General features: G+C 47.0%; 1 protein-coding gene across 13 annotated transcripts in view; it reads left to right on the plus strand.

Moving 5' to 3' along the window:
* Positions 1 to 13,166, plus strand: part of LOC125740088 (CMRF35-like molecule 1) — a 152,238-nt gene that overhangs the window by 135,417 nt on the left and 3,655 nt on the right. For 8 of the 13 annotated variants that reach the window (XM_049010816.1, XM_049010825.1, XM_049010823.1 and 5 more), the window contains one exon: positions 7,345 to 7,427. In XM_049010816.1, coding sequence (XP_048866773.1) covers positions 7,345 to 7,427 — 83 coding nt within the window. Of the gene's footprint in view, positions 1 to 3,226; positions 3,548 to 3,841; positions 4,154 to 4,605; positions 4,927 to 6,626; positions 6,688 to 7,331; positions 7,428 to 13,166 lie in introns of all 13 variants that reach the window. The other 5 variants (XM_049010817.1, XM_049010810.1, XM_049010813.1 and 2 more) reach the window with 4 other exon arrangements.

A 13,166-nucleotide genomic window follows, 5' to 3' on the forward strand; every position in this document is an offset into this window, starting at 1 on the left:
ATTACAGCTGTTGTTTCAGCTACGCTACAGTATGGAGGTACAGGAAGCTATTCCATCCTTAAAACCAGTATGCAGGATGAACTGGTGTAACGCCCGGCGCTTTTCTGAAGATTGCAAAGTGTATGTTTGCAGGGGAATATCATGCATCTGTCAGTGCAAACTGAATACAATGACACATGCAGAGGATCCATGCCAATAGCTGCAGAGTGTGAAGACATTGCTTTGACTTCTCCAATATGGCGGACAAATCGTTGCACTTGCAGTCATGTGATAGTAGGTCTAGTAAATATACGTCATTAGTCCTATGATACGAAAGTTACTGTTGCTGTTCAGGGAAAAGGAAGCAGGCTTCCCAATGCCCCCCCAAAAGAGGAACCTGGGGTAAGCTTCAGCCCCCCCCTGTTCTGCCTTCTGAGGCTCCCTTTCTTCCAGGGGTCACTGTAGGTTCTCCTTCAGTTCAGGAGAATGAGGCTCCTTTTCTAAAGTGTCACCAGGCACTTTCACAGTGCGCCTCTCATTTTATAAAGAACCCTGACAGCTCTCTCAGCCTTTTATACAGTTGAGGTCTACTTGCCTACAATATCACCCTATCATGCAGACGTTGATTAGAAGCCGGCTGGACAGCGCCCCCTAGTGAACAATGCCTGATGACAGCACTCAGTATCAACGGCATCAGTTCTGTTATGGGATCTGTCTATTGGTTCTCATCACCCTTTCGTGCCTTTGGATGGAGTTAAAATCTCTCTCTCCATGCAGTGCTGCTTCTAGCTCTGACCACAGCAGTGAGTGAGTGATTTACAGGCACTGTCTGTCCCTCCTTCTCGGGTACAGTTTAGTCAGGACTCACTAATGTGTGTCTGTGTCCTCATCCTGCTTTCTTGCCTGAGGCTGCAACTCGGCCTGCAGATGCTCCTCCCTGGAGCTGACAGCTTTCTACCCGCCTCCTCTTTCCTCTGCTGAGGAGCAGAAGCTGAGCACATTGTATCCAGTTCAGACCCTGCCTGTGTATGTACACAGGACAGCAGGCTTCAGGAGGTACCATCAGCTGGTCGTGTCCTGGGCTACACCCCAGAGGGGCAAATCACTGTCCCGCCAGAGGCTTCCTCACTGCATTGTACAAGCTATACCCTAAGCTTATACATTAGGGGTGTGCCTCTCCATCACTGAGGCTGATGTGATGCACATCTCAATGCACTGGTAACCATCTGACTCATTAAGATACATATGAAGAAACTACTAATGTGATACGATGTGATTCAGCCCAATTGTGATGCAGTGTGATTCAACACAATACGATGGCTATTCTTCTAGGGGCGTGGCCAGATCATGGGTCTGGTTTGGGGGGTATCAGGCGAGGATATCTGTAATGAGGCAAGCTGAGCTACACTGCACACATTTGTGTGTTTTTACAGGCTGGCTGTCTCAGGGTCATCTGTGCACATCCAGTGTTGCAGAACTAGTTAACCTCTAGCTGGTAGAGAATGGGGGCAGCGTGGGGGCCTCACACCCCCAGGCTTGTGGTTTCGATATCCAGCCCAGCTCTCGGTTGGCATTTTGCATGGTCTCCCTGTATCTACGCTGGTTTCCTCTCAGTTCTCTGGTTTCCTCCCACAGTCCAAAGACAAGTGATTCAGGTGAATTGGTGCCTCTAAAAGTGCCCATAGTGACTCTGTGTGAGTGTTTGCCCTGTGACAGACTGGCATCCTATACTGGGTTGTTCCATGCCTCGTGCCCATTGCTTCCAGGATAGGCTCCGGACCCCCTGCGATTCAGTAGGATAAGCGGTTTGGAAAATGGATGGAATTCATGTCATGTAATTTCTATTTAAATAGCACATTTAAAAGCAATGTATGCTATACAAATGACCTGTACAATAAAAATACGCAATAAAAAAAGAAGCATTGGACAGTGTTGCACAAAAAATAAAATTAATTTAGATATTTTCAGGGGGGGCGGCAAGGTGATGCAGTGGTTAGCACTGTTGCCTCACACCTCTGGGACCAGGGTTCGAGTCTCCGCCTGGGTCACATGTGTGTGGAGTTTGCATGTTCTCCCCATGTCGTTGTGGGGTTTCTTCCGGGTACTCCGGTTTCCCCCCACAGTCCAAAAACTTGCTGAGGCTGATTGGAGTTGCTAAATTGCCTGTAGGTGTGTATGCGTGAATGAATGGTGTGTGAGTGTGCCTTGCAATGGGCTGGCCCCCCATCATTGGTTGTTCCCTGCCTTGTGCCCATTGCTTCCGGGATAGGCTCCGGACCCCCCCACGACCCAGTAGGATAAGCAGTTTGGAAAATGGATGGATGTTTTCAGATAAAACAGAACCAAAGGCCAGAAAGTTAAAGTAAGTTTTTAAACAAGATTTTCCAGAATTGCAGTCCAGTGGGGATAAGATAAAAGCAGGAGTAACTCTCTCCAGGTCTTTGGCTGAAAGGTGTGGTTTATGCCTGGCTATTGAACTGACAGAAACACCCCTTCACAACAGCATTTATTTGTTTATCAAACTCAGTGATGAATCAAAGATGACACCAAGATTTTTAGTATGTGACCGGAAGTTTTCTGAATGAGGCCCTAATTGTTCTCGGAGATCATGAACAGACCCTGAGTGACCAAAACTCATTACCTCTGTCTTGTTTTCATTAATCTGGAGGAAAGTCATTGCTATCCTGTTCTTAATATCCTCCAGACAGTTAGAAAGGGCCATCAGAGAGCAGCAGTCACCAGGTTTTAATTGCAGATAGAGCTGCGTATCACCAGCATAGCAATGATATTTTACATAATAACGTTCACAAATGGAGCCCAAAGGAAGCATGTATAGAGGGAATATGAGAGGGTCTGTATCACAGGACTGGATATGTTTACAAGTAAGGCCATAGTATTGAAGGGGTGTGGCCATCCCACACAGTGACAAGCCCATTCATTCACCTCATCCAGGCCTTTTACTAGGGATTTAAGGTCCTGGTTTTCCTCTCAGACCCTAGAACACACTGCCAGGCTCAGATCCCTGATCCCACATCCCACCATAGCTCTTCACAAAACCCAACACCTGTTTTGTTTTCCTGTGTCTTTCCTTTGTTCTTATGCCAAAATGACAGTCTGTGTCTTTTACAGCATCCCCATGCTTCTGCTAAACACACATGACCCTTATTCAAGTATTATACAAACCAAGCATTATTACTTAGAGATGCTGCGATGTGGATCTTTATTCAGCTGTTTATTTTCCCTGCAGGTGCTGACAGTGTGACCAAAGCAAGCGATGTGTCTGCATGGAGAGGAGGATCTGCCACCCTGTCATGTTTCTATGCTGACAGATATAAAACTCATGTGAAATACTGGTGTAAAGGTTTGAGCTGGTCTTCATGTACTCCCATAGTAAGCACTGACTCTCCACAGGAGGGTAAAGTGTCAATCAGAGATTATCCTGACCAGCGAGTCTTCACTGTGACCATCAACAGTCTGACAGCTGGGGACTCTGGTTATTACTCATGTGGTGTGAAGATCAATGAACGTTCAGAATCTGGAAATTGGGTTGAACTGTCAGTCACTGATGGTAAGATGCCTGTCACAAATATGTAGAAGTTTACATACATCTGAGCCATAAAAGGGGCTATTTTTATGTTTATTGTTAAGCTACTTCACTGGTTAAAATTTTAATAAACTGTTTTCCCAAAACTGTAGTGCTTAGTATGACCAACATGTAGTCAAAATAAGTTTGAATATTTCTGCAAAGTTTAGTACTGTAAGCTGCAGTGGGCTGGTACTGATTCTGCATTAATATGTGTATAAATGGTGTAAGAGGGAGTGAGAGTTAATCAGCTGGGTAATTTTCATACTGTCCCTGCAGGTGTGTCCACACTGAACACGGTGACTGTACAGAGAGGAGGATCTGTCACCATCCCATGTTTCTATGGTGACAGATATAAATCTCATGTGAAATACTGGTGCAGTGGGAATTATAGGTTTTCATGTACTCCCATAGTAGACACTGACTCTCCACAGGAGGGTAAAATGTCAGTCAGAGATAATCCTGACCAGCAAGTCTTCACTGTGACCATGAACAATCTGACAACTAGCGACACTGATAAGTACTGGTGTGGTGTGAAGATCAATGGAGGTTCAGATGCTGGAGCATCACTTGACCTGTCAGTCACTGAGGGTAAGATGTCTGTACTGCAGCCTGCAGCCAATGAGATGCACAGTATGTAAGATGTCAGTCAGTCAGAAAGGAAGGACACAAAGACAGAAAGAAAAAAAATATTTTAACATTTTAAAGATTTATAGAATAGATTCTGAATTTTACTTTTGTTCAATAGCATGATTGAGATCATTGAAAAGTAACATCATTTTAAATAAGTTGTCTTTCACTCCACAGCAGCTAATTAACCTCTAGCTGGTAGAGACTGGGGGCAGCGTGGGGGCCTCATACCTCCAGGCTTGTGGTTTCGATATCTGGCCCCCAGCTCTCTGTCCTCTTGTTTAGTTTTAGATGTTTATAAAAAGTATGGTAACATTAATATAAACGTGTAACTGGTTCATGGTTTATGCAAAGTATATTTTATTCTGAACTGTGTAAATATCACAGTGTTTCTTCCTATTCCGTGTGTTTAGGTTCCCCAGGGCTGTCAGTGGACAAACAGGAGGTGACGGGTGTGGAAGGAGACAGTGTCAGTGTTCAGTGTCGCTATAAATACAATTATGGTCAGAAGCTGTGGTGTAAGGCTGGAGGCTCCTGTGTATCAGAGAGATCTGTGAGTTTGGATGGGAGGCCTGTCCTGATCAGGGATGACAGAGATAATAAAGTCTTCAATGTGACAATGAAGGGACTGGAGAGGAAGGACACAGGCTGGTACTGGTGTACTGCTGATATCTGGCAGATCCCAGTTCATATTACTGTCAATCAGACAATTACAACCACAACCAGCACTGATCGTAAGTAACCAATTAAAATCTGTCTGTGAATCATTTGTGCTTCAGTATAAACAGATTCATGCTAAATGACCCCAACAGATTCACCCACGGGGTCTCTGCTTTTTGTGGGAAAATCTGTGGGGGGCGGGGGAGTTAACAGGGTATTACCAACAAGCACCAGGGTGAATAAAGTAACGTAAAAATATCTTTATCATCTCCTGCAGTATGAAATTATCACCTTGTTGGTCATAGTGCAGTAATGTGATGAATAGACTATTAATATGAAAGACATTTAAAGACTGACAATCTGACAGCTGAAACATAAAGAGGCCTGAAGTCAGAAGTAAATTTCCTGTAGGGGGTTACGCTGCCCCCAGTTCCTCCTGAAGCCCACAGTCACTTCCTCGGTCCTGTCGATGTTTAGCAGCAGACTGTGGGCCTTGCACCACTCCAGCAGCTCTCTCCCCCCTGTCTGTACGCAGACTCGTCCCCCCCCCCCCCCCCATGAGGCCCGTCATGATGCTGTCGTCTGCATACTTTATGATGTGGTTAGAGGTGGTCTTGGCGGAGCAGGCGGATGTCAGCAGTGTGAATAGTAGGGGGCAGAGGCAGTGGCCTGGGGGAGTTCCTGTGCTCAGACTGACGGGGGCAGAAGTGATGTTTCCTGTCCTGACAGACTGTGGTCTCTCTCAGAAAGTACAGGGTCTGGTTGCAAAGTTACATTTTCAGCCCAAGATGGAGCAGAGTTTGGGTTAATAGTTGTGGAATTACCATGGTGATGGTCACCTTACATAGCAGTCCTTATTCTCCAGGTGTATCAGTGTGGTATGAAGGGCTGGGGTTATGGCGCCCTCTGCAGGCTGGTTGGACGGTATGCAAACTGGTGTGGATGAAGGGAGACAGGGAGGTTTGCTTTGATGTGTCACATGACCAGCAGCTCAATGCACTTCATTATGATGGAGTGAGAGCTATGGGTGGATAATCATTAAGCACTGGAGCTTCTTAGGCACCGTATGACTGTGGCAGTTTATAGGCAGTTGGGGATACATGCTTGTCTGAGTGAGGTGTTAAAGACGTCTGTCATGCCATCTGTTAGCTCATGGGCACAGTCCCTAAGAACCCGACCTGGGATATTGTCAGGACCAGCAGTCTTATGTGGGTTCACTTTACACAGAGTGTTCCTCACTTCCACTGTGGATGGGTGGGGCGTCTGTTCATTGGTGGGAGGGGGGGCCCTTCTCAGCTTTGTTGTGCGTCACATCAAACCAGGCAAAGAGGTAGTTAAGCCTGTCTGGGAGGGAGGTGTCACAATCCATGGTATGTGAGGGGGTGTTGTAATCTGTGAGGGGGAAAATGCCACATTCGCCCATGGATATTTTTGTCCATAAGTCCTCCTTGCGGCTCTGATGATCCGTGACAGAGCGGCTCTAGCTGCCCTTAGGCCCACAGGGTCGCCAGACCTGAAGGCCACGCCCCCTGCTTTTAGCCTGCTGTGGACGTCCACTGTGACCCAGGGCTTAATGAATTACTTAATCGTTATGTATCTTTCATCACAAATAGCCACAATATTCAGTACTTACTGAGTTATTACTATATTACTTGTGCCCATTTTATACATGAGCTTTTCCTTTTGAGTCTTTCCTGCCTGACAGAACAGAGCTTTTCCTTTTCCCTCTAATCAGAAACCACAGTCCTCACTCCAGTTTTTGTTTCTGTCTCAGAGACCATCAAGCTGCCTGCTCCTAGATCGACCCCCACAGGAGCGAATGATAAGTGGCAGAGGTTAGTATTCAGCTCATCATGCTACAGCATCTGACTGATCATACAGTAATGGGAAACGCATGTTAGTTTTATGAAAATAAGAATATTGTGTCTATTTTATTTTTTTTTATTATTATATACCTGAGACAGCATCCCATCCAGGATGAGCCTCTGCCTTGTGCTCTGTGCTGCTGGGGATAGACTGCAGGCCTGTTTGGAAGATGGATGGATGGATGGATGGATGATGGATGGATGGATGGATGGATGGATGGATTTTACAAAACAGTATAACATGTAATCTAATAGACAGGGATGCACATAACTGGTGTTCAAGCACTTATTAGCTGTATAAAGGTTCACATGCATGGTGATTTTTGCCATAACAGCACAAATACACATTAAATAAATGTGCATTTGCTTCAATTTGACAAGAAGTTGCAGCGCATATTGCTTTATACAGTGAATGCATGCTTGTGCACCAGGTATGTGCATCACTGCTAATAATAGTACTGAAATTGGCAGTTTAAATTCTCCAGCTATTCTCATGCTCTTGGTTAACGTCTCCTGTTCCTCACTTGTAGCCTGTGTAATAGTACAGATGTGGCTGTACCATGCTGGTATAAATCGTGTAAGACTTCACTGTTCAAATCCACCCTCTTATTCAGCTCTTTGGTCCAGCTTGTTTCTGTATGTAGGGCTGGGCTCATTGGTGCTGCTGTTGATCATCATCATCATCACATGGAAAGTGTGGGACAAACACAGTGAGTATCTGCTGATGCAGACGGTGTGTAAGTGACCTGACTGTCTGAGCAGTGATGCATGTCCCTCTGCACTCCTGTAAGCAGCAGCTAAAACTTCATGCTTTTATCCTTTTCCAAAGACGGCTGGACAGAGACACAGACAGCAGCATTCAGACACACAGATTATACAGTAACATTAAAACACAAAACATGGTCACAGCCACTTTGGGAACACAGACTAAAAACAGAACTAAAAACTGCAATGGAGCAAACAGGAAATCCAGGCATGAACGCAATACTGATTTTGGAAGGAACTACGTTACGTAAGGGGGGGGGGGGGGGGGGGGGGACAGTGCTGTGGAGACCGGGCGTTACAAACCACAGGATGGAGACACTGTGATATGGTTCAGACAGCGTTTGCTCTTTATTTCACTTTGATAAAAGCAAACAGCGACACACACAGGCAGATTCGAACTATTTAATTACTTTGGGAACAGATTTGTTAAGGTTGTCAATTTAGCCCGCAGCCTCAGTGAGGTTAAGTACTTAACTTGGTTTGTAAACATCGTCTGATACTGCAGCTTGTCAGAGGGGATGATGCCATGGTGCCACAACATTAACAAAATACCAATATTACACTCAGTGACAAAGAAATCAAGCACCCAGAGGTAATGGTCTGATTTGGATGTAATTTGGTACATGTGCAGACCAGTGATGGGTATGTAAATGATTCAATGTGCAAGGAGCTGGCAAGTCTAGTCACCAATGTCATATCGTGCTATTGCCCGGCATGTGGGGCATGCAGATGTCACAGTCGCCCGATGTTGGAACCAATGGACACATGAGGGCAACCACACACGTCATGAAGGTTCCAGTCCTCCAAGACAGACCACAACAAGGGAGAATCGTTGTATTGTGTACCAAGCATTACAGAACCCCAAGGCATCTGCGCCTGTCATCTGGACACAGGTATTAGACTCACTAGAACACCCCGTGTCATCCTGCACCGGGTTCACCGTCCCATGCATAGGCTCCCATTAACACCAGCGCAGAGACGGCTGCATTTGGAGTGGTGCCATAATCGGGAGGCAGGGACTGATGACGAGTGGCGTCGTACCGTGTTCAGTGATGAATCTCGGTTCTGCATTACCAAGGATGACCATCGTGTGCACATATGGCAAGAGAGACGAGAGACACCTACTGTACATTACTCCTGGCATCATGGTGTGGGGAGCCATAGGGTATGACATCATGGTGTGGAGAGCCATAGGGTATGACATCATGGTGTGGAGAGCCATAGGGTATGACATCATGGTGTGGGGAGCCATAGGGTATGACATCATGGTGTGGGGAGCCATTGGATACGACATAATGGTGTGGGGAGCCATAGGGTATGACATAATGGTGTGGGGAGCCATAGGGTATGACTTCAGGTCATCTCTGGTAGTGATTCAGGGGACCCTGATCAGCCACTCAAAGCACCCAGTACTATGTCAGTGAGACCCTGCGTCCGCATGTCTTACCCCGCCTGAGAGAGCACCCTGGTACAGTCATTCAACAAGACAACGCCCATCCACACACAGCACGTGTGTCTATGGACTGTATGTGTCATGTTTAGTAGCCAGCCACTGTAGGTCCCCCATCTTTCCTCATTTGAACATGTGTGGGATCAGCTTGGATGTCAACTCAGACTCAGTGCCAATCTGCAGGATCTCGAGGGCCAAATACAACAGCTGTGGGCAGACTTGCTGCAGAATACAAGGGCTGTACGACTCCCTTCCACACCGTATCACTGCATGTATCCAGGCCTTGGAGGGGCGGAGGGCACACCCTACTGACCTGGGACCAGCAGTGTGCCCATACTGCCAACTCTGTTGTCCGTTTGATCTGACATTATAATCATTGCAATACAGTCACATGACTTTTCACCACATGCAGATTTCCACCACTCTGTCTGGGTGCTTGACTTTTTTTTGTCACTGAGTTGATATTTATATTTTTATAACTTATAAACACCTTAATTAACATTAACATGAACTATCTAGATCAATAGCTGCCAAGGAATGCTGGGAGATGCAGTTGCTAACCACAAGTCCAGTCGCTGAAACTACCTTTCATTGTGTATGAAGCACTCATCCCAGCAGAGAGACGGCATAACCAGTACGAGCAATCCTGGAAGTGCGGTGAGCGGGGAGGCGTCCAGGCAAAACTAAAGGCTAATCTATCTAGACCAGCCATTGCATCCATCATACCGATGAATGTCCGCTCGCTAGAAAATGAACTTCACCACATCTGACTGCAAAGAACTGCATATCGTGACATCTTTACGGGAACCTGGCTGAATGAAAACATCTCCATTCAGTTAATGGTGCTGGACGCTATCCACGCAGACAGAGACGCTGGCAACCCTGGAAAGACTCGTGGCAGTGGCCTGTGTGTTTACATCAATACAGAATGGTGTGGAAACGCAGGTATGATCTCCAAACACTGTTCATCGCTGGTGGAATTTGTGACGGTGAAGTGCAGACCTTATTATTTGCTGCATGAGTTCAGTGTCATTGTTATTGTGGCAGTATACATTCCCCCACAAGCTCAGGCCATCAGTGTACTGCAGTCTTAGGATTCCCCTAAAGACTGTACTGCCTAAACCACACCAACATGTCGAGTTTCCAACCAGAGGTCTTAACATATTGGACTTGGTCTAAACAAACATCAGATCTGCATACAAGGCAAACTCCCACCCCCACCTAGGACACTCTAATCACACTATAGTAATGCTCACTCCAGCATACAGTCCACTGCTGAAGAGAGCAGTAACAAAGCTGGTCAAAACATGGCCTGAGGGAGCTAATGAAGCCCTGCACAGACTGGAGCATCTTCAGAGAAGCAGCAACCACTGGACAAACGATTGGTTATGCATCAAGGATGTCACAATCACCAAAACTGTCACAGTACGTGCCAACCAGAAGCCATGGTTTTCAGCAGAAGTTCATAAACTGCTGATAACACAGGATGCTACTTTCAGAGCAAATGATGACGTGGCGCTCAGAGCAGGAAGAACCAACCTGTCCCGGGGCATCAAGTTGGCAAGGTGTGAATATGCGCGTGAAATTAATATCCACTTCTCCTGTTTGAGAGATGTGCAGCGCATCCAAGCCATCATGGACTACAGCCTGCCGCACGTGTGTGACACCGACGCCTCTCTACCAGACACACTCAAAACCTTCTGCGCCAAGTTTGAGGCCCAGAACATCAAACCAACGTGGAAGACCACCCCCTCCACCAGACGATCAGGTGTTGTCCCTGTCTGCAGCCAGTGTGAGAAAGACTCTTGCCAGGGTCAACCCACACAAAGTGGCTGGACCTAATAACATACCTGGTCAAGTGCTCAGAGCCAGGCTGTCGTCCCACAGTGCTTCAAGGCTGCCACCATCAGACCTGTTCCGAAGAAGGCTACAGTTTCAGAGCTCAACGACTGCCGCTCAGTAGCACTTACACCAATCGTCATGAAGTCCTTTGAGCGGCTAGTCATTAAGAACCAGCTCCCCCCCCTCCCACACACACTGGACCCACTGCAGTTCGCATACTGCAGAAACCAGTCTTCAGACAGCATCATCTCATTCACTGGCCCTGTTCCACCTAGAACACTGTAATGCCCACATGAGAATACTGCTCATTGACTTCAGTTCAGCATTCAAGACCATCATCCCTCAGCAGCTGATCGGTAAGTTGGACCTGCTCGGACTGAACACCTCCACCTGCAATTGGATTCTGGGCGTCCTCACTGAGAAGCCCAAGACAGTCCAGATTGGCAACACCAGCTCCAAACACCACCACGCAAAGCCCAGGTGCCCCCCCAGGGATGTGTGCTGAGTCCGCTGCTCAACACGCTGCTGACGCATGAGTGCACCTCCAGTTCCAGCATGAATCATACTATCAAGTTTCCAGACGACACCACAGTAGTGGGTCACATCAGGGGCAATGATGACATGTCGTGCAGAGTGGAGGTGCGACGCCTACAGTCTGGTACAAGGACAATAATCTGTCTCTTAATGTTGGTAAGACAAAAGAGCTGATTGTTGACTTCAGAAGGACCAAGACTGGCCACTCCCTGCTCTGCATCAACGGCGCCACAGTGGAGAGACTGAAGAGCACCAAGTTCCTGGGTGTTCACATCACAGAGGACCTCTCCTGGACCATGAACACCAGTTCCCTGAAAAAAAGAGCCTCCACTTTCTGCGTTGAAAGCGCACCTCCCAAAACCTATCCTCACCACCTTTACAGAGGCACCATCAAGAGCATTCTGAGCAGCTGTATTACAGTCTGGTATGGAAACTGCCATGCCTCAGACTGTAAATCCCTCCAGCGGACTGTGACAGCGGACAGCTGAGACAATCATTGGTAGCTCTCTACCCAGCCTGCAGGACATTTACACTCCATCGCTGCATCTGCATCAGCACCAGCATCGTGGCCGACCCCCACCATCCCTCCCACGGACTGTTCACCCCCTTCCATCTGGAAGAAGATTCTGCAACATCAGGAGCAGCTCTGTTAGACTGTGCAGTAGCTTTTCCCCCAAGCAGTTCGGCTCCTGAACACCATGTTGCCCCCACCTACACTGGACTTTATTCTCATTGCATACTTGCAGAACTGCTCATATTTGCACAATGTAATTGCAGTACACATGTCTACACTAACTGTACTGTCAGCATATTTGCACTGTTTCTCATAGTCCATAGTTTATTGTTGTATGATGTACACTCACCGGCCACTTTATTAGGTACACCTTGCTAGTACTGGGTTGGACCCCCTTTTGCCTTTTGAACTGCCTTAATCCTTCGTGGCATAGATTCAACAAGGTACTGGAAACATTCCTCAGAGATATTGGTCCATATTGACATGATAGCATCACGCAGTTGCTGCAGATTTGTCGGCTGCACATCCATGATACGAATCTCCCGTTCCACCACATCCCAAAGGTACTCTATTGGATTGAGATCTGGGGACTGTGGAGGCCATTTAAGTACAGTGAACTTATTGTCATGTTCAAGAAACCAGTCTGAGATGATTTGAGCTTTATGAAATGGTGCATTATTCTGCTGGAAGTAGCAATCAGAAGATGGGTACACTGTGATCATAAAGGGATGGACATGGTCAGCAACAATACTCAGGTAGGCTGTGGCATTGCAACGGTGATCAATTAGTACTAAGGGGCCCAAGGTGTGCCAAGAAAATGTCCCCCCCACCATTACACCACCACCACCAGCCTGAACCATTGATACAAGGCAGGATGGATCCATGCTTTCATGTTGTTGACGCCAAATTCTACCATCCGAATGTCGCAGCAGAAATCGAGACTCATCAGACCAGGCAACATTTTTCCAATCTTCTATTGTCCAATTTCGGTGAGCCTGTGCGAATTGTAGGCTCAGTTTCCTGTTCTTTGCTGACAGGAGTGGCACCCGGTGTGGTCTTCTGCTGCTGTAGCCCATCTTCCTCAAGGTTCGACGTGTTGTGCGTTCGGAGATGCTCTTCTGCATACCTTGGTTGTAACGAGTGGTTATTTGAGTTACTGTTGCTTTTCTATCAGCTCGAACCACTCTGGCCATTCTCCTCTGACCTCTGGCATCAACAAGGCATTTTCGCCCACAGAACTGCCGCTCACTGGATGTTTTCCCTTTTTCGGACCATTCTCTGTAAACCCTAGAGATGGTTGTGCGTGACAATCCCAGAAGATCAGCAGTTCCTGCAATACTCAGA

Source organism: Brienomyrus brachyistius, chromosome 4 (genome assembly GCF_023856365.1).
Source record: "Brienomyrus brachyistius isolate T26 chromosome 4, BBRACH_0.4, whole genome shotgun sequence".
In the NCBI taxonomy this organism is placed as follows: Eukaryota; Metazoa; Chordata; class Actinopteri; order Osteoglossiformes; family Mormyridae; genus Brienomyrus; species Brienomyrus brachyistius.